Below are 22,808 nucleotides of genomic sequence, written 5' to 3' on the forward strand. Positions count from 1 at the left end.
TCAAAAGGGCTGGTTCTTGATGACTGATTGATTGATAGTTTATTGTTGCAAGTAAAATTGATGATGTGTGTCTGTTGCATTCTTTCATACACTCCATGCTTGCAGGAAGGGTTATACGTAATGACTTCTATACACAAACTAATATACATAACAAGGAAATTCCCTGCCCTTCACTCCCAATCAATCAAGCAATCCTGGAAAAAAAAAAAGATGAAGTGTGCCGATGGAAAGGCGTCATCTCATCACCGCCACCATCGTCATCATCAGGCGTCTCCCTCACAACCAAAACAATCATGGCCTCGGCGCTGGAGCATTTCGTTAACAATGTCACGTCTCTTTCTTCTCAAGGTAATGGGCGGGGTGTGGGCGGGAGGGAAGTGTGTGGGCGTGGGTGTGGGCGCTCTGACGTGGGCGTGAGGGGAATTTAGGCTGAGTGGGCGAGGAAATGGCGGAGGAGTGGACGAAGCGTGGGCCTTGGACGTGACATTACTGGACTGTCTTTATGCGGACGAGGGAGAGTGAGTGACATGTGGAGTGGGTGAGTGGAGGGAAGGGAGGACACACGGGAAGGAGGACGGTGGATGAGTTTAAGGATAAGGAAGGAAACGGAGAGGTGGGGGTGAGGGAATATTGCTCAGTGGTAAAGCTCTGCGCTGCTATGCTCCGGCCTGGCAGACGGAGGGGTGATTGTGGAGGAGAAGGGTGGATGAGTTTAAGGATAAGGAAGGAAACGGAGAGGTGGGGGTGAGGGAACATTGCTCAGTGGTAAAGCTCTGCGCTGCTATGCTCCGGCCTGGCAGACGGAGGGGTAATTGTGGAGGAGAAGGGTGGATGAGTTTAAGGATAAGGAAGGAAACGGAGAGATGGGGGTGAGGGAACATTGCCCAGTGGTAAAGCTCTGCACTGCTATGCTCCGGCCTGGCAGACGGAGGGGTGATTGTGGAGATCGACACCCCCCATTATATTAACCTAACTTAACAGCCCCCCCCCCCCCCCCTTCCCCCACTAACAGGCAACTACAGTGAAGTCGTCAAGTATGTCAGCAAGAGCACAGAGGTGTTGGCGAAGAACGTGGCACACCTCGACACAGTCCTGGCCACGCTGCAGCCCCAGAGCCACTCCCTGGGGGCCGTGGCGGTGCTGTGCGTGCGGCTGCAGAACACCTCCCACACCGACGCCAACATTGACACGCTGCATGCCACGGTAGCGGAGTTCATCAACGTGTGCAGCGAGGAGCAGATTAAGTACGCGCCGGATATGAGTGAGTAGTGGGGTCGGTGTTTGTGTCATTGTTTTTTTCTTTTTTTTTCTTTTTCTTCTTGTTCTTGTTCTTGATTAATGTCATTTTTCTTTTTCTTTTGCTTTATTTCTTTTTCTTCACAAATGATAAGTATGTATGCTTCCTCCTCCTTCTCCTCCTCCTCCTGCTTCTCCTCCTCCTCCTCCTTTTTCTCCTCCCCCTCCTCTTTCTCCTCTTCCTCCTCCTCCTGCTTCTCCTCTTCTTCCTTCACCTCCTGTTTCTCCTCTTCCTTCTCTTCCTCCTCCTCCTCCTTGTCTTCCTCATATTCTTCCTCTTCCTTCCTCCCCTTTTTCTTTCATGCAATCTACTTTCATCACCTCTTCCACCACCTCCTCTATCTCATCTCCCCCTCACCTCACCACCATCCACCACCTCCACTCCTTTCTTCCAGTGGCAGACATGTGCGGCAGCTACGCAGATCTCCTGGTGGCCGGGAACTGTGCGATGCGTGGGATTGAGGTCCTGAGCATGGCCATTCTCAAGACACAAGAGTCCCCGCTCCACCTCACCTCCATCCACGCACACCTGGTCCACCTGTGCCTTGAGTCGAAGTGCTTCAAACCGGCGCTCAGATTCATGGATGTGGACATTATGGATATTAGTAAAGAGGTGGGTGAGGGAGTGGATGTGGGTGGGTGTAAGTGGGTGTCAAAGTAGGTGGAAGGAGAGAGGTATAAGAAGTGGATGTGGGTGGCTGTAAATGGGTGTCAAAGTAGGTGGAAGGAGAGAGGTATAAGAAGTGGATGGAAGAAGCGGAAGTTGGTGGAAAAAAAGGAGAAAAAAAGTAGGATTGTGATAGGTACATTAGATATAGATATTAATGAAGAGAGGAAGAAGTGGAAGAAGTGGATGGATAAGAGAAAGAAAAATAGGAAGTAGGATAAGAAGGAATGACAGATATTAGTAAGGAGAGTGGGCGGAAGAAGAGAAAGAGAATTAGAGGTTGATAAAAGAGTGGATGAGAGAAGAAGAAGAAGAAAAGTAGAAGAGGTGGATGAAAAGGTAGATGGAAGAAGAGAAGATGTGGAAGAGGTGGATGAATGAGGTGTTATAGAAAAGGTTAAAAAAAGAAGTAGAAAAAGTTATATCATTTTAGAACCATTTTAGAACACCACCACCACCACCACCACCACCACCACCACCACTAACACTCCTTCCTACACCCTTCCCAGCGCGGTAACTACGACGTGAAGCACTTCCTCCTCTACTACTACTACGGCGGTATGATCTACACAGCCGTCAAGAAGTACGAGCGCGCGCAGTACTTCTTCAGGGTCTGCATCACCACCCCAGCGCTGGCCGTCTCCCACATCATGCTGGAGGCCTTTAAGAAATACATACTCGTCTCGCTTATACTGGAAGGAAAGGTTAGTGTGAGGGTGTAAGGGTGTTGCTCTTTGTCTGTCTCTCTGTGTCTTTTTTTTCTCTTACAACAAAGGAGACAGCTCAAGGGCACAAAAAAAGGAAACAATAATAAAAAAGCCCGCTACTCGCTGCTCCTAAAAAAAATAATCAAGAGGTGGCCGAAAGAGAGGTCAATTTCTCTGTCTCTATCCTTTTCTCCCTGTTCTCCACCCCACAGATTCCGATACCCTATGCCCCTGTCCACCCAGCAGTGAATGGGTACCAGGTATTAATCGGGGGTTGTGTCCTGTCTCCTGGGGTCTGTTCCCTTCTATAATTCCTTCCCCTCCTGTCTCTCTCCGGCATATGACCACAGATGTTGCGCCGACTAAACGAAACTTTCCAACTTTCCGCCCCACAGATCGGCAAAATCCCCAAGTACGCGTCGCTGGTGGTAACGCGATTCATCAAGCCACTAAGCCAGGCGTACTGGGACCTGGGCACGGCCTTCGCCACTAACTGCCCAGAGAAGGTGTGCGCCGTCATCACCAAGAACCAGGAGACCTTCACCGGGTAAGATTAAAAGGAGGGGTGGTCAAGGGGGCGAAATTTCCACATTAAAAGGTGAAGCCGGGGTCAGTTAGGTTAGGTTAAGTTAGTAGACCTTCACCGGGTAAGGTTGAAATGAGGGTGGGTCAGGGTGGCGAAATTTCCACGTTAAAAGGTGAAGCCAGGGTCAGTTAGGTTAGGTTAGGTTAGGTTAGGTTAAGTTAAGTTAAGTTAGTAGACCTTCACCGGGTAAGATTGAAATGAGGGGTGGTCAGTGGGGCAAAATTTCCACATTAAAAGGTGAAGCTGGGGTCAGTTAGGTTAGGTTAGGTTAGGTTAAGTTAGTAGACCTTCACCGGGTAAGATTGAAATGTAGGATGGTCAATGGGGCGAAATTTCCACATTAAAAGGTGAAGCCGGGGTCAGTTAGGTTAGGTTAGGTTAGGTTAGGTTAGGTTAGTAGACCTTCACTGGGTAAGATTAAAATGTAGGATGGTCAAGGGGGCGAAATTTCCACATTAAAAGGTGAAGCTGGGGTCAGTTAGGTTAGGTTAGGTTAGGTTAAGTTAGTAGACCTTCACCGGGTAAGATTGAAATGTAGGATGGTCAAGGGGGCGAAATAACCACATTAAAAGGTGAAGCTGGGGTCAGTTAGGTTAGGTTAGGTTAGGTTAGGTTAAGTTAGGTTAGGTTAGGTTAGGTTAGGTTAGGTTAGTAGACCTTCACCGGGCAAGATTAAAATGAGGGGTGGGTCAGGGTGGCAAAATTTCCACATTAAAAGGTGAAGCCGGGGTCAGTTAGATTCGCAGGGTGTAATTATTTCAGTACATACTTGAGATACATTTTTTCTTTTACATTAAAGGTCACGGCTCAAGGGCAACCAAAAGAGTACATAAAAAAAGCCCAATACTCTCCACTCCCATAAAAGATAAAAGTAAAGAGTAGCCAAAAGAGACACTTGAGGTCAGTGTTGCAAAGTTACCGTACTCACTGCATTGCATTCTCGTATTTTCTGGCCGACAATTGCAGCAGAGAACACAAAAGGACGTCACAACACAACAGTTTCAACCCCGACTTTAAACTTTCTGTCATTGGTTGTATCGGTGCACGAGTTTGGGGGGCTGCAGAATGATAAATACAAAGTGGTGAATGCGATACTGTTTGCGGTATGTGGTTTTCATTGTGGTAGTGAAGGCTCGTGATGGTAAAGGTTACTGATGTCAATGGGAAACAGCTAACATATTAATTAAAATGAAAACAAAACTTGCCGGAAATACATGCAAGTCTCGGACACCACTGGACATTTTTCTCTCTCATGTACATCCCTCATTCTCTCTCTCTTTCTCTCCTCTTAACCCTCTCTTCCTCCTCCTCTTCTCTTCTTCCTCCTCCTCCTCCTCCTCCTCCTTTTCTCTCTCATGCACATCCCCCATTCTCTCTCTCTTTCTCTCCTCTTAACCCTCTCATCCTCCTCCTCTTCTCTTCTTCCTCCTCCTCCTCCTCCTCCTCCTCCTCCTCCTCCTCCTCCTCCTCCTCCTTTTCTCTCTCATGCACATCCCCCATTCTCTCTCTCTTTCTCTCCTCTTAACCCTCTCTTCCTCCTCCTCTTCTCTTCCTCCTCCTCCTCCTCCTCCTCCTCCTCCTCCTTTTCTCTCATGCACATCCCCCATTCTCTCTTTCTCTCCTCGTAACCCTCTCTTCCTCCTCCTCTTCTCTTCTTCCTCCTCCTCTTTCACACCCTCTCTCTCTCTTCTCCTAACCCTTTCTTCCTCCTCCTCCTCCTCCTCCTCCTTTTCTCTCTCATGCACATCCCCCATTCTCTCTTTGTTTCTCTCCTCTTAACCCTCTCTTCCTCCTCCTCCTCCTCTTTCACACCCTCTCTCTCTCTTCTCCTAACCCTTTCTTCCTCCTCCTCCTCCTCTCTCTCTCTCCTACCTCTTCCTCCTAACACACTTCCATACCATATATGTATTTCTTCTCTGTTTCTTCTCTTGTCCTCCTCAATCCTTGGGGGTCAAAATCGCGTCAAACCTCAAATTCTCACAGCAATGCATCGATGCAGCAAATAAAGCGAACAGAATGTTGGGCTTCATTAAAAGAAACTTTGTATTCAAGAATAAAGATGTAATACTCCCGCTCTACAACAGTTTAGTCAGACCCCACTTGGAATATTCTGTACAGTTTGGTCTCCCCACCATGCAAGGATATTTCTAAATTAGAAGGTGTTCAGCGTCAGACAGAAATGATCCTTCCTTGCGCAACAAATCCTACGAAGAAAGGCTTTCTACCCTTAACATGTTCTCTCTTGAGAAACGTCGCCTCCGAGGAAAACTGATCGAATGTTTTAAAATACTTAATGGTTTCACGAATGTAGACAGAACAAAATTGTTTATGATCGATGACACTTTGCGCACGAGGAACAATGGCGTAAAACTCAGATGTAGACAAGTAAATTCAGACTGCACCAAATTTTTCTTCACCAACGTTGTAGTGCGAGAATGGAATAAGCTTCCACCGTCAGTGGTCCAGTGTAACACGATTGACTCCTTCAAAAATAAGCTCGACCGTCACTTCCTTCAACTTAATATCAACTAGAGTAGAAATGCAACGTTTTGGAGTCTTCTGATTAATGTAAAATCACTTAGGTTTAAGGACAGACCACCAAGTCTGGACCATGGGGTCTGTGTGGTCTGATTTTCTATGTAAATCTATGTAAATCCTCCTCCTCCTCCTCACCCTCCCCCTCTTCTCCTCCCCCAGTGACCAGAACATGGGCCTGGTGAAGCAGTGCCTGAGTGCGCTGTACAAGAAGAACATTCAGAGGCTTACGCGCACCTTCCTCACACTCTCCCTCGCTGATGTGGCCAACCGTGTACAGCTGTCCACGCCCCAAGAGGCACAGAAGTACATCCTCAACATGGTGCGTGGGTGTGTGGGTGTGTGGGTGTGTTTGTACCTGTGTTGAATCTCTTTGGGTTTCACATAAAAAATCTTCCCATCAAAACCACCAGCGATCTTATGTCAGTGTTCAGAGTAGTAGTAGTAGTAGTAGTAGTAGTAGTAGTAGTAGTCATTCAGTATAAGGAAGACTATCTACGCCAATACCACCTTCACGACCCACAGATTGACGACGGAGAGATTCACGCCAGCATCAACCAGCGCGACGGGATGGTGGTGTTTCTGGATAACCCTGAGAAGTACAACTCACCGACGATGATGGCGCAGCTTGACAAGGAGGTAAGGAGGCCTGGGGTGGTGGGCGGCATGGGGGGGAAGGTGGCATGGGGGGTAGGGGGTACTTCTTGCTACAGACTTAAGGGGCAGTGTGATGGAGTTGAGCGCTGAGGCCATGTGCAGGTATTCCAAGTGTCCCAAAATTTTAAGTCTCCTTCTTCTTCTTCCTCTCCTAACTTCTTCCTCCTCCTCTTCCTCCTTCGTTCTTCCTCGTCCTCTTCCTCCCTCCTTCTTCCTCCTAACCTCTTCCTCCTCCTCCTCCTCCTCCTCCTTCCTTCTTCCTCCTAACCTCTTCCTCCTCCTCTTCCTCCTTCGTTCTTCCTCGTCCTCTTCCTCCCTCCTTCTTCCTCCTAACCTCTTCCTCCTCCTCCTCCTCCTCCTCCTTCCTTCTTCCTCCTAACCTCTTCCTCCTCCTCTTTCTCCTTCCTTCTTCCTCCTCCTCTTCCTCCTTCCTTCTTCCTCCTAACCTCTTCCTCCTCCTCTTACTCCTTCCTTCTTCCTCCTAACCTCTTCCTTCTCCTCTTTCTCCTTCCTTCTTCCTCCTAACCTCTTCCTCCTCCTCTACCTCCCTCCTTCTTCCTCCTAACCTCTTCCTCCTCCTCTACCTCCCTCCTTCTTCCTCCTAACCTCTTCCTCCTCCTCTACCTCCCTCCTTCTTCCTCCTAACCTCTTCCTCCTCCTCTTCCTCCCTCCTTCTTCCTCCTAACCTCTTCCTCCTCCTCCTCCTCCTTCCTTCTTCCTCCTAACCTCTTCCTCCTCCTCTTCCTCCTTCCTTCTTCCTCCTCCTCTTCCTCCTTCCTTCTTCCTCCTAACCTCTTCCTCCTCCTCTTCCTCCTTCCTTCTTCCTCCTAACCTCTTCCTCCTCCTCTTTCTCCTTCCTTCTTCCTCCTAACCTCTTCCTCCTCCTCTTCCTCCTTCCTTCTTCCTCCTAACCTCTTCCTCCTCCTCTTCCTCCTTCCTTCTTCCTCCTAACCTCTTCCTCCTCCTCTTCCTCCTTCCTTCTTCCTCCTAACCTCTTCCTCCTCTTCCTCCTTCCTTCTTCCTCCTAACCTCTTCCTCCTCCTCTTCCTCCATCCTTCTTTCTCCTAACCTCTTCCTCCTCCTCTTTCTCCTTCCTTCTTCCTCCTAACCTCTTCCTCCTCTTCCTCCCTCCTTCTTCCTCCTAACCTCTTCCTCCTCCTCTTCCTCCTTCCTTCTTCCTCCTAACCTCTTCCTCCTCCTCTTCCTCCTTCCTTCTTCCTCCTAACCTTTTCCTCCTCCTCCTCCTTCTCTCTCTCATGCTCATCCCTCATTCTCTCTCCCTCTCTTCCGCTTCCCTCCTCTTCTCTTCTTCCTCCTCCTCTTTCACACCCTCTCTCTCTTCTCCTACCTCCTTCTCCTCCTCCTCCTCTCTCTCTCCTACCTCTTCCTCCTAACCCATTTCAATACCTTAACCTCCTTCCTCATTCTCTCTCCCCCACTCCTCCTCCTCCTCACCCCTTCTTCCCCCCTCAGATGCAGCTGTGTATGGAGGTAGAGAGGCGGTTGCAGGCCATGGAGGAGGAGATCGTGGTCAACCCGCAGTATGTACAGAAGGTGGTTGGGCCACAGGACGATGAGGGGCCGTCACAATCCTCCGCGCAGTCCTCCTCCTCCTCCTCATTCTCCATCGTCTCCTCCATGTGATGTGACGAGGGCTAGGAGGAGAAGGGAGAGGAAGAAGGGAGGATGGATGAAGAGAAGGGAGAATGAGAAGATAAAGGAGAAGAATGTGAGTTAGAGAAGAAAGAAGAAGAGATGAGAGAAGAAGATGAAGAAGAGAACGGAAGGCAAAGGAAGAAAAGAAGTTGAAGGAGGAGATGAGAGAAAATGAGAAAAAAAAGTGGAAAAGAAGAGAAAGAGAAGGAAGTGGAAAAGAAAAAGGAAGAAAAAGTAGAAGAAAGACGTTGAAAGGGAGAGAAGGAAGGTGTAGATGCAGTATTTTTTTCTTATTTTTTTTTTTTAGATGACGATGATGGGATGGGTGACGTGTGTGTGTTAGTTTGTTTGTTTTCAGTCTATCGTCGTTTTTGTCTTCTATTATTCTTTTTTTCTTCTTTTTTTCTTTCTTGTCTTCATTTTTCTTTTTCTTTTTCTTCATTGTCTTCATTTTTTCTTTTCTTTTTCTTCTTTCTTGTCTTAATTTTTTTCTTCTTTTTTTCTTCTTTCTTTGTTGTTGTTTTCTTTCTTGCTTCCTTTTTGTCTTCTTTTTTGGGGGATCTTTTCTTTTTCTTTTTATTTATTTTCTTTTTCTTCATTTTTTCTCTTCTTATTTTCCTTCATCTTTTCTTCCTCTTTATTTCCTTTTCTTTCTTATTTTCATTTGTTTTCCTCTTTTCTTTGTTTCCTGTTCTTATTTTCTTCCTGTAATTTATTTTCTTTATTTTATTTTTTTTTTTTTTTATAATTCTTGGGGGAGGAAAAAAATGTGTATGAAATGAAACAGATTTAAACACACACACACACACACACACACACACACACACACACACACACACACACACACGACCACTTATAATATCTCCACCACTTTATGTATGTAACCACCACCACCACCACCACTACTACTACTACTACTACTACTACTACTACTACTACTACTACTACTACTACTACTACTACTACTACTACTACTACTACTACTACTACTACTACTACTACTACTGTTACTACCACTAATGCAATCTACCACCACCACCACTACCACTACCACCACCATTTCTACTACTACTACTACTACTACGACTATGACTACCACCACCACCACCACTACCACCTTTACTACTACTACCACTACTATCGTCGCAATCTGTGGAGTAAAATTATTATTATTATTAACATTATTATTATTATTATTATTATTAAAGATATTGAAAGACCAGTTTTGCCCTGTTATTCTTATTCTTATTGTTGTTGTTGTTGTTGTTGTTGTCGATAGAATAGAATGGAAGGAAGGAAGGAAGGAAGGAAAGCAAAGAGAGAATGTAAGAAAGATTGAAAGAAAAGGTAAAAGAAAAAAGAAAGGAAGTTAGAAAAAGAATGAGAGAGAGAGAGAGAGAGAGAGGATAAAGTATAAGTAAGAAAGGAGAAAGAAAAAGAATGAAGAGAAAGAAAGAATGCAAGGAAAATAAAGTAAGGAAGAAAGGAAAAAGAAGAAAAAGAGGAAAAATAAAGGTAAAATAAATCATATATGGCTTCAATTACAGAGAGAAGAGAGAGGTAGTAGGCTAGGACCATAAGCCTCTCTCTCTCTCTCTCTCTCTCTCTCTCTCTCTCTCTCTCTCTCTCTCTCTCTCTCTCTCTCTCTCTCTCTTTGAACGTGGATACAGTTGCAAAATAAGGCTCTCTCTGTCTGTCTGTATGTCTTAGTCATTGCAGCGTCTCTCTCTCTCTCTCTCTCTCTCTCTCTCTCTCTCTCTCTCTCTCTCTCTCTCTCTCTCTCTCTCTCTCTCCCTATCCTGTTGATCTCTTCATTGCGCAAGGCACTGGGGAATGACGCAAGCTCTCTCTCTCTCTCTCTCTCTCTCTCTCTCTCTCTCTCTCTCTCTCTCTCTCTCTCTCGTTGTTAGTGTTGTTGTTGTTATTGTCAGCCTTCGTCAGTGTTAGGGTAGGTCAGGCCGAGCAGGTTACAGGCTCTCGTGGCAGTATACAAAAAATAGCAGTAGGCTAGCTAGTAGTAGTAGGTCGTATTGTTAGTAGCTAGTAGCTGGGGCTGGGGTAGCAGCAGCTAGCATCTCATCTCGGTGGTTCTCAGTGTCGTAGTGTTGTCAGTCATCATCCGACATCACTACCATCGTCATCACCGCCCCCCAGCCCCAGCAGGTCAGGTCACAGGTCTGGCTCTGTCAGATCTGTGTGGTGTGCGTGCGTGGCACACAACAGGCGTTCTTAACGTGACACACACACACACACACACACACACACACAGGTGCCCCTGGGTGTGGGCGCGGGGGGCGGGGACGCGTGCCGCCGCCGCCGCCGCCACGGGCCCCGCGCCGCGGCCTGCCAGTCGCCAGGCGGAATTGGAGGGGTATACACGCGCGCCGCTCACTTCGCCACACACTGCTGACGGTGCCTGCGTGGCCCTGCTGACGGCCGTTCCCGTGTGTGTGTGTGTGTGTGTGCGTGCCTGCCGTGCCTGCTGCCGTGTGTGTGAGGCCGCCACGTGCTTGCGGTGCCCGCGGTGCCCACGGTGCCTGCCGTGTCCAAGGGAGAGTGTCGGGGCGGGGCGCGGCGCCCCTGCTGCAGCGCCGCCCGCGGGGCCGCCGCCCGTGCGATGCGCTGCCTGGCGGAGGGGCGGGCGTGGGGGGCGAGGCGCGGCTGCTGCCCGTGAGTGCCTGGCGCGGCGGCGTACTGGCGGCGGTGAGGGCGGCGGCGGCGGCGGCCCATGTCCCTCACGGCGCAGGAGGTGGTGGAGCGCGCGGGCGTGGAGCTGTCCAAGTGCATCACGGGGCTGGGGCTCCGCTCCCGCAGCAGGGACAGGGAGCTACAGGGCGGCGGCGGCGGAGGCGGTGAAGGTAGCGGCAGGATGGGGTCAGTGCGGCGGGGGGGCGGGGGCGTGATGGAGAAGGTGGCCAACGTTCTGTGCGGCAACAGTGTGGCGGCGGCGGGCCTGGCCAACGGCAAGGCCAGGCTGGACAAGCCCCTGCCGCCCGACAAGCCCACGCGCTTCTTGCTGGGCAAGGCGCGCAACGGCGGACCCGCGGCGGCGGGGGCGGGGCCCCCGGGGGCCGCCTCCGGCACCAGTGGCGCCCTGGCACCCCTCAACGGCCACCAGGGCGGGTCGCCGCGGCCGCTGCGCGCCGCGCCGCGCTCTCCGGCGCACCTGGTGCCGCGGCACCGCTACCTGTCCTGGGAGGAGCTGGTGCGGGACGAGGCCTTCCTGGCCAGGTTCTTCCTCTACTTCTCGCCCCTGGAGCGCCGAGTGCTGGCGCAGGTGAGCGCGCGGTGGCGCGGCGTGCTGTACCAGCCTCGGTTCTGGCACGGCCTGCGCCCGGTGCTGCACTGCCGCGAGCTGCGCAGCGCCACGGTGGAGGCCACCACGGACATGCGGCGCCGCTTCTACGTGTCGGTGCAGCAGCGGGGGTTCGACTCCCTGGTGCTGCTGTGCGCCAACGACGAGGACCTCATGGACCTCGTGGCCAATTACGCCGTGAACCACACCAAGGCGCTGCGCTCCGTGGCGCTGCGCTGCTCCAACGTGTCCGACAAGGGCCTGGAGACGCTGCTGGACCACCTGAACGGCGTGTACCAGCTGGAGCTCCAGGGCTGCAACGACGTGACGGAGGCGGGGCTGTGGGCCTGCCTCAACCCCCGCATCGTGTCGCTCTCCGTGGCGGACTGCATCAACGTGGCCGACGAGGCGGTGGGGGCCATCGCCCAGCTGCTGCCGTCCCTCTACGAGCTCAACCTGCAGGCCTACCACGTCACCGACGCCGCCCTCGCCTTCTTCAGCCCCAGGCAGACCTCCACGCTCAGCATCCTCAGACTACACTCCTGCTGGGAGCTCACCAACCACGCCATCATCAACATCGGTGAGTACGGGTGTACACCTGTCACCCGGGGGGCGGGAGGGGGGGGGGGGGCGGCGTGATTGGAGTGCTCAGCTGGGCGTGCGGCACGTGCGGGGCGGCGTGTTTACCTGGCCCTGCGTGTGTGTGTGTGTGTGTGTGGGGGGGGGGGGAAGGGGGTCATTTGCTGTGTTGGGAGGCGGGGCGAGAGAAAAAATTATCAATATTGTGACTTGTTCTTGTTGTTGTTGTTTGTTGTTCCTCTTGCTCTTCGTCTTTGTCTTCTTTCTACGTTTGTTATGGTTCTTGTGTCCACCGGCGACCACGACCACCGCTAACACAACTACCACCACCACCACCACCACCACCACCAACACCAGCTCTTGTTCCTCTTTCTCTTCCTCTTCGTCTTCGTTTTCGTCTACCACCACCACCACCACCACCTTCACTACAAACTCCTCTAATCCTGTTAACTAGAATGACTTTGCCTCCTCTCCTCCTCCTCCTCTTCGTGACTCCCTCATTTAGCTGTCAAACTTTGTCTAGATTCTAGAGCAGTGGTTCCTAAACTTGGGGGTGCGTGAGCTGGATACAAGGGGGGCGTGATTCCGTCTGCCAAAAAATGTAGTTTTGCAAATAAATAAATACACACACACACACACACACACACACACACACACACACACACACATCTCTTCCTTTCACCTCTTCCTCCTCCTCTTCTTCCTCCGCTACTTCCCCTTCTTCCAACTACTACTACTACTACTACTACTACTACTACTACTACTACTACTACTACTACTACTACTACTACTACTACTACTGCTACTACTACTATAACTAGGTCGGTCTTGTACTTTACTCAATATGAATAACTTAAAAATGGCGGGAGATGAATGAAACAGAGGAGGAGGAGGAGGAGAGACTGAAGAGTGTAATCTGAGCTACCCTAAGAGGGAGCGGAAAAGAGGAGGAGGAGGAGGAGGAGGAGGAGGAGAAAGAAGAAGAAGAAGTAGCGTGAAGAGAAGCAAGAATGAGGAGGCGAAAGAAAAGAATGAGAAGGAAGAGGAGGAGGAGGAGGAGGAGGAAGAAGAGGAGGAGGAGGAAGAGGAAAACAATGACAAAGATGGAGAGAAGATGAAAGAGGAGAAAAGGAGAAGGATGCGGTTCAGAGAGAGAGAGAGGAGGCAAGTCAATAATCAATAGGAGGAGGTAGCGTGCCATGCTGTACACACACACACACACACACACACACATCGCCTTTCTTTTGTTAACACGATCATTTATTTGCGTTTTATTTCCTTCCTTCCTTTCTTTCTTTCTTTCTTCCTTTCTTTCTTTTTTCTTCCTTCCTTCCTTCCTTTACTTTCTTCCTTCCTTCCTTACTTCTTCCTTTCCTTCCTTCCTTCCTTTCTTTCTTTCTTTCTTTCTTTCTTTCTTTCTTCCTTCCTTCCTTCCTTCCTTCCTTTACTTTCTTCCTTCCTTCCTTACTTCTTCCTTTCCTTCCTTCCTTTCTTTGTTATTCTATGCATGTCTTTCTTTGTTGCCTTTCCTTCCTTCCTTCCTTCCTTTCTTCTTCTTTGTTTCCTTCTTTCCTTCCTTCCTTTTCTTTCTTCCTTCCTTCCTTCCTTTCCTTCCTTTCTTTGTTAGTTAGGGCATTCTCTTCTTTGCTTCCTTTTTCTTCCTTCCTTCCTTTCTTCTTCTTCCTTCCTTCCTTCCTTCCTTTCTTCCTTTCTTTGTTCCTATTCTCCTTCCTTCCCTTCTCCTTTTTTCTTTGTTTTCTTCCTTCCTTCATTCATTCCCTCCTTCCTTCCTTCCATCCATCCAAATCTCTTTCTCTGTCTCTCTCTATTAACACACACACACACACACGCACACGCACACGCACACACACACACACACGCACGCACACATTACCTGACCAATCTACCACCTGTGTAATCTTACCTGTGTGTGTGTGTGTGTGTGTGTGTGTGTGTGTTATTCTTATTGTCTTCTTTCTTCTTCTTCTTCTTTTTCTTCTTTTTCTTCTTCTTCTTCTTCTTCTTCTTCTTCTTCTTCTTCTTCTTCCTCCTCCTCCTCCTCTTCTCTTCCTCCTCCTCCTCCTCCTTCTTGCAGTATTCCGTAACTATCTTATCTTTGCACCTGTGTCCTTATCTCTCTCTCTCTCTCTCTCTCTCTCTCTCTCTCTCTCTCTCTCTCTCTCTCTCTCTCTCTCTCTCTCTCTCTCTCTCTCTCTCTCTCTCTCTCTCTCTCTCTCTCGTATCGCCTTTTAATTTCCGTTTTTTTCATTACTGTATTAAGAGAGAGAGAGAGAGAGAATTCATTTCCTCCTTTATGAGAGAGAGAGAGTAATATACGTTCACAATCACTATCTATCAACTCAACCTCACACACACACACACACACACACACACACACACACACACACACACACACACACACACACACACACACACACACACACACACACACACATACAGACATACACACGGACACATATACACACCTACCTACCTACACACACACACACACACACACACACACACACACACACACACACACACACACACACATACAGACATACAGACATACAGGTGCTTGCTTTTCGTGAATTATTAAGCCCTTCAAGGTGACCTGTCAATTCGTGACCTGCACACCCCTTGACCTGTATCTCTCTCTCTCTCTCTCTCTCTCTCTCTCTCTCTCTCTCTCTCTCTCTCTCTCTCTCTCTCTCTCTCTCTCTCTCTCTCTCTCTCTCTCTCAGAGAGAGAGAGAGAGAGAGAGAGAGACTTCCTTATTAAAGTCAACTAATTATTTGACACATCTAGCCAATATACTCTCTCTCTCTCTCTCTCTCTCTCTCTCTCTCTCTCTCTCTCTCTCTCTCTCTCTCTCTTCGTCTACCTTATCGTATCTTTAATCCCTCCTTCCTCTCCTCCTCCTCCTCCTCCTCCTTGTTGACACTTTTCACTTCACTGCGTCGACTCATTATTATTATTATTATTATTATTATTATTATTATTATTATTATTATTATTATTATTATTATTATTATTATTATTATTATTATTATTATTATTATTAGTGTTGTTGTTGCGGATGTTCTTATTTTTCGATTGTTTTCTGCCTCCTCTTCCTCTTTTCTTCTTCCTCCTCTTCCTTCTTCTTCTTCCTCCTCCTCCTCCTCCTCCTCCTCCTCTATCGATTTCTCTGCTTAGGAAGGAAAGGTTAGGTAAACTTTTCCTCCTCATATTTTACTCCTTCCTTCTCCTCCTCCTCCTCCTCCTCCTCCGTCTTCTTCTTCATCTTTCTTTTCCTTGTTTTTCTGTATGTGGGTGGCAGAGAGAGAGAGAGAGATTGAATGTCTTGATAATAGAAAAAAAAAGAAATGATCACCACATAATCTCTCTCTCTCTCTCTCTCTCTCTCTCTCTCTCTCTCTCTCTCTCTCTCTCTCTCTCTCTCTCTCTCTCTCTACCATCATCGCCCCTATCATCATCATTGCATTTACATATCTAGGACTCTCTCTCTCTCTCTCTCTCTCTCTCTCTCTCTCTCTCTCTCTCTCTCTCTCTCTCTCTCTCTCTCTCTCTCTCTCTCTCTCTCTCTCTCTCTCTCAGATTCGGAAAATTCAGATGAGAGAGAGAAATGAGAAAATTGGCGTGTGTGTACCAAAGACTTTACACACACACACACACACACACACACACACACACACACACACACACACACACACACACACACACACACACACACACACACACACACACACACACACACACACACACACACACACACACACACACACACACGCACACACACACACACACACACACACACACACACACACACACACACACACACACACACACACACACACACACACACACACACACACACACACACACACACACACACACACACGATAATAATACGTAATAATCTTCTCTAAGGAATATTTTGTGTTTTGTTAATTGGTGGTGGTGGTGGTGGTGGTGGTGGAAATAGAATGGTGGTGTTGAAGGGTGGTAGTTGTGGTGGTGGTGATGGTGGTGGTTGTGGTGGTGGTGGTGGTGGTCGATAGCAGTAACCCGGCGACCTTGTTCCTGCCTCTGCTTGCAACACCACCACCACCACCACCAAATCTATTTCTACTGTTTTTATTGTTTTATTACTATTTTATTTTTGTTTTTATTAATCCGTCATTGTTACTTTTATCAATATCTTTATCCTCCTCCTCCTCCTCCTTTTTACTATCCTTCATCTTCCACCTTTGATTAGACAGTTAGTGTAGCTTGTCACAAACAGCCTCGTAAGGACCATCAGATCTGCTGTTGTTTGTTCTTTCTTTGTGTTTCTTTGTGTTCTTTCTCCTCTTCCTCTTCTTGTTTTTTTTTATCTTCCTCCTCTTTCTTCTTATTCTCCTCCTCCTCCTCCTCCTCTTCCCCTCATGTGTTTTCATTCTCCTCCTCCTCCTCCTCCTCCTACTGCTACTACTATTACTACTTCTACTACTACTACTACTACTACTACTACTACTACTACTACTACTACTACTACTACTACCACTACTACTACTACTACTACTACTACTACCACTACTACTACTACTACTACTACTACTACCACTACTACTACTACTACTACTACTACTACTACTACTACTACTACTACTACTACTACTACTACTACTACTACTACTACTAATACTAATACTACTAATACTACTTTACTCCTTTTCTTTTTTCCTCTTTTTCGTTCAATTCTTTAGTTTTTTTCTTTATTCCTTTTTTTCTTTCTTTCTTTTCTTTCTTATTTTTATTCGTAAGTTAATTGGCAAAAAAAATCTTCCACTATGTGTGTGTGTGTGCGTGTGTGTGTGTGTGTGTGTGTGTGTGTGTGTGTGTGTGTGTGTGTGTGTGTGTGTGTGTGTGTGTGTGTGTGTGTGTGTGCGTGTGTGTGTGTAAATGACTCACACATGTACACCTCGTTTTTCTTATATTCATGTGCGTGTTACATTTGAGAGAGAGAGAGAGAGAGAGAGAGAGAGAGAGACTGTCACACTTTTGTCCCTTTAAAACACAATAGGCCGAGGTACACACACACACACACACACACACACACACACACACACACACACACACTTCCGGGTTATATAGAAACCTTATACAATATTGATAATTATAATAAAGAGATTCAGAAAGGTAGAGGAGGATTAGGAGGAGGAGGAAGATGGCAAAGATATATAAAGGGAGAAATAAAATAAATATAAGGAAAGAAGGAAAGAAGAGGAAGAGGAGGAGGAGGAGGAGGAGGAAGAAGAAGAAAAAAATATAGAAGAAAAAGAGGAAGAATTTGAAGATTACTAAGAGAGCTAAAATGAAAAGGAGGAGGAGGAAGAGGAGGAGGAGGAAGAGGAGGAGGAGGAGGAGGAGGAGGAAGAAGGATGAGTCACATGTAAGTAATGAGAGAAATTCCTTAATAGAGAGAGAGAGAGAGAGATTCAAAGGCATATGATTACATTTGAAGTGCTTCTCTCTTTCTTTATCTCTCTTTTCCTCTCTCCCTTTCCTTTATTTTCTCTCTCTCTCTCTCTCTCTCTCTCTTTTGCGTGACAGAATTTGCGGCGAACCTCACAAGTTTAAAGTTACAGAGAGAGAGAGAGAGTTTTGTGACCCCTCAGTTGACCTTAATTTTATGTAACATCCTCTCTCTCTCTCTCTCTCTACTAATCTTCTGAGGTCGTCGTTGTTGTTTGTTGATTTTAAAGAGAGAGAGAGAGAGAGAGAGAGAGAGAGAGAGAGAGAGAGAGTCTATTAATGGAGAAGCTTTTGTTCTTTTCCTCTTCCCTTTTTTTCTCTTAATGAGGGAGGAGGAGGAGGAGGAGGAGGAAGAGGCGAAGGAGGAGGAGGAGGAAGAGGCGGAGGAGGAGGAGGAAGAGGAGGAGAGTGATTAAAACGAAGAAGAGCCAGTGGAGAGAGAAGAAAAGCAAGAGGACGAAGAGGAGGAGGAGGAAGAAGAAGAGGAGGAGGAAGAAGAGGAGGAGGAGGAGGAGGAAAAAGAGTTGATTTTAAAGAGAGAGAGAAAGAAGAAGAAGAAAAGGTCTATTAATGGCTTTTGTTCTTTCCTCTTCCTTTTTTCTTAATGAGGAGGAGGAGGAAGAGGCGAAGGAGGAGGAGGAGGAAGAGGCGGAGGAGGAGGAGGAAGAGGAGGAGAGTGATTAAAACGAAGAAGAGCCAGTGGAGAGAGAAGAAAAGCAAGAGGAAGAAGAGGAGGAGGAGGAAGAAGAAGAGGAGGAGGAGGAAGAAGAGGAGGAGGAGGAGGAGGAGGAAAAATTAAAGAAAGCATATAAAATTATCGATTCTCTCTCTCTCTCTCTCTCTAATTATTTATTTCCATCAGCTTAGAGAGAGAGAGAGGAAACAGTGGAGGTAGTGGAAAGGGAGGAAAAGATGGAGGGAAAAGAAGATAGAGGAGGAGGAGGAGGAGGAGGAAGAAGAAGAAGAAGAAGAAGAAGAAGAAGAAGAAGAAGAAGAAGAATACAATTGAAATGGAAGAGGAAGAATAAGAAGAGGAGATAGAGGAAGAAGAGGAGGAGGAGGAGGAAGAGGAGGAGGAGGAGAAGAGGAAAACGAAATAAAAGAAGAAGAAGAAGAAGAAGAAGAGGAGCAGGTGGAGAAGGAAAATGGAGAGTAGGAAGATTAGGAGGAGGAGGAGGAGGAGGAGGAGGAGGACCGGTCGATGTTTGCTGGATTGCCAGATGTCTGAAAATGACGTTGAGGAGGAGGAAGAGGAAGAGGAAGAGGAGGAGGAGGAGGAGGTGTCTTCTCTTCTCTGAATGAAACATCTCCCCACGCTGCTATCCTCCTCCTCCTCCTCCTCCTTCTCCTCCTCCTCCTTCTCTTCTTTTCTACCTGGCCTGCATCTGAGAGAGAGAGAAGGTCGTCCTTCTCTCTCTCTCTCTCTCTCTGAATGGCATTGATGACTCATATGTTGTCCCTCGCTCCCTTTCTCTCTCTCTCTCTCTCTCTCTCTCTCTCTCCTACGAACACATTTTCTTGCGTCATAGAAAGGAAAGAGGAGGAGGAGGAGGAGGAGGAAGAGGATGCGGAGGAGGAGGAGGAGGAGAAGGAGGAGGAGGAGGAGGAGGAGGAGGAGAAGCTTGACGTCATTATCACGTGATTTCATGTTTATGTTGTTATGATGGAGGAGGAGGAGGAGGAGGAGGAAGGGGTATTAGGAGGAGGAGACGAAGAAAGGAGGAGAAAGGAGAATAATTGAGTGAGAGGATGAAGATGGAATAATGGAGAAGGAAAAATGATGATGATGATGAGGAGGAGGAGGAGGAAGATTAGGAGGAGGAGGAGGAGGAGGGGGAGGAAATTATGAGAAGAAGAATTGGGGCATTTTCAGGGGTAGTTTGAGTGCATTTCCAGGGGTAGTTTTATGACCCTGGTGGTAGTTTGAGGGCATTTCCAGGGGTAGTTTTATGACCCTGTTGGTAGTCTAACCCTTCCTCTCTTCCGTGAACCTAAGGAAACACGTATTTGGCAATGCTTTCGTGGGAGTTGTGGGCATTTCCAGGGGTAGTTTTATGACCCTGCTGGTAGTCTGACCCTTCTTCTGTACCGTGAACCTAAGAAACATATATTTGATAGGGCTTTCCTATGAGTTGTGGGCATTTCCAGGGGTAGTTTTATGACCCTGGTGGTAGTGTGACCCTTCTGTACCGTGAACCTAAAGAAATACGTATTTGGCAAGGCTTTCATATGAGTTGTGGGCATTTCCAGGGGTAGTTTTATATCTCTAGTGGTAGTCTGACCCTTCCCCTGTACCGTGAAGCTAAATAAACACGTATTTGACAAGGCTTTCTTATGAGTTGTGGGCATTTCCAGGGGTAGTTTGATGACCCTGGTGGTACGCTGACCCTTCTTCTATACCGTGAACCTGAAGAAACACGTATTTGTCAAGGCTTTCATATGAGTTGTGGGCATTTCCAGGGGTAGTTTGATGACCCTGGTGGTATGCTGACCCTTCTTCTATACCGCGAACCTGAAGAAACACGTATTTGTCAAGGCTTTCATATGAGTTGTGGACATTTCCAGGGGTAGTCTTATGACCCTGGTGGTAGTGTGACCCTTCATCTGTACCGTAAACCTAAAGAAGCATGCATTTGACAAGGCTTTCGTAGGTATTGAGGGCATTTCCAGGGGTAGTTTTATGACCCTGGTGGTAGTGTGACCCTTCTTCTGTACCGTGAACCTAAAGAAACATGCATTTGACAAGGCTTTCGTAGGTACTGAGGGCATTTCCAGGGGTAGTCTTATGACCCTGGTGGTAGTGTGACCCTTCTTCTGTACCGTGAACCTAAAGAAACTTGCATTTGACAAGGCTTTCGTAGGTAGTGAGGGCATTTCCAGGGGTAGTTTTATGACCCTGGTGGTAGTGTGACCCTTCTTCTGTACCGTGAACCTAAAGAAACACTCATTAGAACCCGACTGATCTCATTTTTGGCCTTTGGAAATAGTTAATGTGATAGGTTAAAGCGACTGGCAATATATACTCTTATGTTCTTATGTTCCTAAAAAAAATTAGATAACTGAACTAAGAGAATAAACAGTAAAAAGAGAAGGAGTTATAGAAAGTAGGAAGAGAAAGGAAAGGAAGGATTAGGAAAGGGGAGGAGAGGAAAAGTCCGCATGGCCGCAGTGCTCATCTCCGAAACAGTATATTTTTTTCCAATGACCGAGAAATTATCTAAAAAATAATGCTAATAAAATACGTGTTAATGAAATAATAGGAGAGAGAGAGAGTAGTGTAACCTTTTCAGCTTTAATTTAGGAGAAAGGAAGATGTGGGACAGCTCCTCCTCCTCCTCCTCCTCCTCTTCCTCCCACTTCCCTTGTTCTACTTTTACTAATTATTGTTTTCCTTCTTCTTCTTCTTCTTCTTCTTCTTCCTTTTGTTATTATTTTTGTTAGAGAGAGAGAGAGAGAGATGCTGTGAACCCCAATTTAAGCTTTACTTTGAACTCTTCTTCCTCCTCCTCCTCCTCCTCCTCTTCCTCCTACTTCTTCTCTTCCTCCCCCTCTTCTCCAAGGCTCTTCAAACCCTCATTGTGCTCCTCTCTCACTCTCTCTCACTCTCTCTCTCTCTATCTCTCTCTCTCTCTCTCTCTTCCCTTCCTGAAATCCCTTTCTTTAAATCCCTAGAGAGAAGAGAGAGAGAGACAAAATTCCCCCGTTCCTGCGTCTCTCTCTCTCTCTCTCTCTCTCTCTCTCTCTCCTTCCATCTTTTCTCTCTCTTTCTCTCCCTTTCTCTCCCTCCATTTAAATCACCAAGAGAGAGAGAGAGAGAGAGAGAGAGAGAGAGAGAGAGAAAGTTAGATATAGAGATAGAGAGAGATGGAGAGAAAAAAAATACTGCGGAATTAAAATCTCTCCCCCTCTCTCCCTTTCCTCCACTTTCCCTCTCTCTCCATTCCCCCCCCTCTCTCTCTCTCTCTCTCTCTCTCTCTCTACGATCGATGGGCGGCCAAGGTTTAAAGGGAAGCGAATGTTTACCTCAGGACGCTGAAGGCTCCGTGATGTTGCCAGCGTGGGACTCTGCCTGCCACCCGACCTTTTCCTTCCCTTCCCTTCCCTTCCCTTATGAATGTATGAAGGAGGATGTGTGTGTGTGTGTGTGTGTGTCAGGGATGGAGTGAATACAAGAGTCGTGTATTCGAATCCTAACACACTAAATATCAGTTCGAATACGCATACGAATTCTAATACGCTGAAACGGTTTTGATTCGAATAAACATACGAATACTTCTTGAAAATATTTATGATTACATTCGCGAATACTTTTAATTGAAATGTACTTATTCGACTTAAATTTGTGTAGAATTGTTCTGAAGTTATGCAACAGTAGCTCCTGAACACACTCCGCGTCACCCTGGCAATGGCAAACGAACCTGAGGGTCGCATTTTAAAACATTTCGTCGCCCAAGTTCACATATTTGACATGGCTTTCGTAGGAGCTGTAGGCCTTTCCAGGAGTAGTTTTATGACCCTGGTGGTAGTTTGACCCTTCTTCTGTGCCATGAACGTTTAAAAACGCTCATGAAATCCCGATTGATCCCCTCTTTGACCTATAGAAATAGTGATGTGAGAGGCGATGGTGACTTAAAATACAGCCATGAGTCAGATCCAGCCGCTCTGCAACGGTCTGCGAACCTGTACTGTACGCGGCGATTACACGTCCGCCCCTTACGTCATGGCGCTGTAAGGAACCACGGCTGCTATGGGTCGTATCACAAGACATTTCGTTACCCAAGAACACCTAATTGACAAGGCTTTCGTAGGAGTTGTGGGCATTTCCAGGAGTAGTTTCATGACCCTGGTGGTAGTGTGACCCTTCCTCTGTACCATGAACCTGAAGAAACACCTAATTGACAAGGCTTTCGTAGGAGTTGTGGGCATTTCCAGGAGTAGTTTCATGACCCTGGTGGTAGTGTGACCCTTCCTCTGTACCATGAACCTGAAGAAACACCTAATTGACAAGGCTTTCGTAGGAGGTGTGGGCATTTCCAGGAGTAGTTTCATGACCCTGGTGGTAGTTTGACCCTTCCTCTGTACCATGAACCTGAAGAAACACCTATTTGACAAGGCTTTCGTAGGAGTTGTGGGCATTTCCAGGAGTAGTTTCATGACCCTGGTGGTAGTTTGACCCTTCCTCTGTACCATGAACCTGAAGAAACACCTATTTGACAAGGCTTTCGTAGGAGTTGTGGGCATTTCCAGGAGTAGTTTCATGACCCTGGTGGTAGTTTGACCCTTCCTCTGTACCGTGAACCTGAAGAAACA

General features: G+C 47.3%; 2 protein-coding genes across 2 annotated transcripts in view; both read left to right on the top strand.

The window, feature by feature from the left end:
* The first annotated feature begins 246 nt into the window (after nt 1–246).
* LOC126985668 (COP9 signalosome complex subunit 3-like) lies at nt 247–9,326 on the top strand. The gene is made up of 8 exons (XM_050840817.1): nt 247–348; nt 1,013–1,261; nt 1,692–1,909; nt 2,473–2,667; nt 3,066–3,217; nt 5,954–6,113; nt 6,317–6,430; nt 7,922–9,326. The coding sequence occupies exons 1-8, from the start codon at nt 294–296 to the stop codon at nt 8,090–8,092; spliced, it is 1,314 nt and encodes a 437-aa protein (XP_050696774.1). The 5' UTR covers nt 247–293; the 3' UTR covers nt 8,093–9,326.
* A 787-nt stretch (nt 9,327–10,113) lies between these two features.
* LOC126985669 (F-box/LRR-repeat protein 16-like) overlaps nt 10,114–22,808 on the top strand; it is a 34,813-nt gene continuing 22,118 nt past the window's right edge. The window contains exon 1 of the mRNA XM_050840818.1: nt 10,114–11,979. Within this exon, the coding sequence (XP_050696775.1) occupies nt 10,833–11,979 (1,147 nt within the window). The 5' untranslated portion in view covers nt 10,114–10,832. The remainder of the gene's footprint in view (nt 11,980–22,808) is intronic.

This window comes from Eriocheir sinensis, chromosome 60 (genome assembly GCF_024679095.1).
Source record: "Eriocheir sinensis breed Jianghai 21 chromosome 60, ASM2467909v1, whole genome shotgun sequence".
Taxonomy (NCBI): domain Eukaryota; kingdom Metazoa; phylum Arthropoda; class Malacostraca; order Decapoda; family Varunidae; genus Eriocheir; species Eriocheir sinensis.

Bases quoted from the DNA above. Each gene is read 5' to 3' on its own strand.
- LOC126985668 (XM_050840817.1), top strand. From the start codon at position 294: ATGGCCTCGGCGCTGGAGCATTTCGTTAACAATGTCACGTCTCTTTCT. The intron at 1,910-2,472 runs GTGGGTGAGGGA...CACCCTTCCCAG, and splicing joins TTATGGATATTAGTAAAGAG to CGCGGTAACTACGACGTGAA. The intron at 2,668-3,065 runs GTTAGTGTGAGG...TCCGCCCCACAG, and splicing joins CGCTTATACTGGAAGGAAAG to ATCGGCAAAATCCCCAAGTA.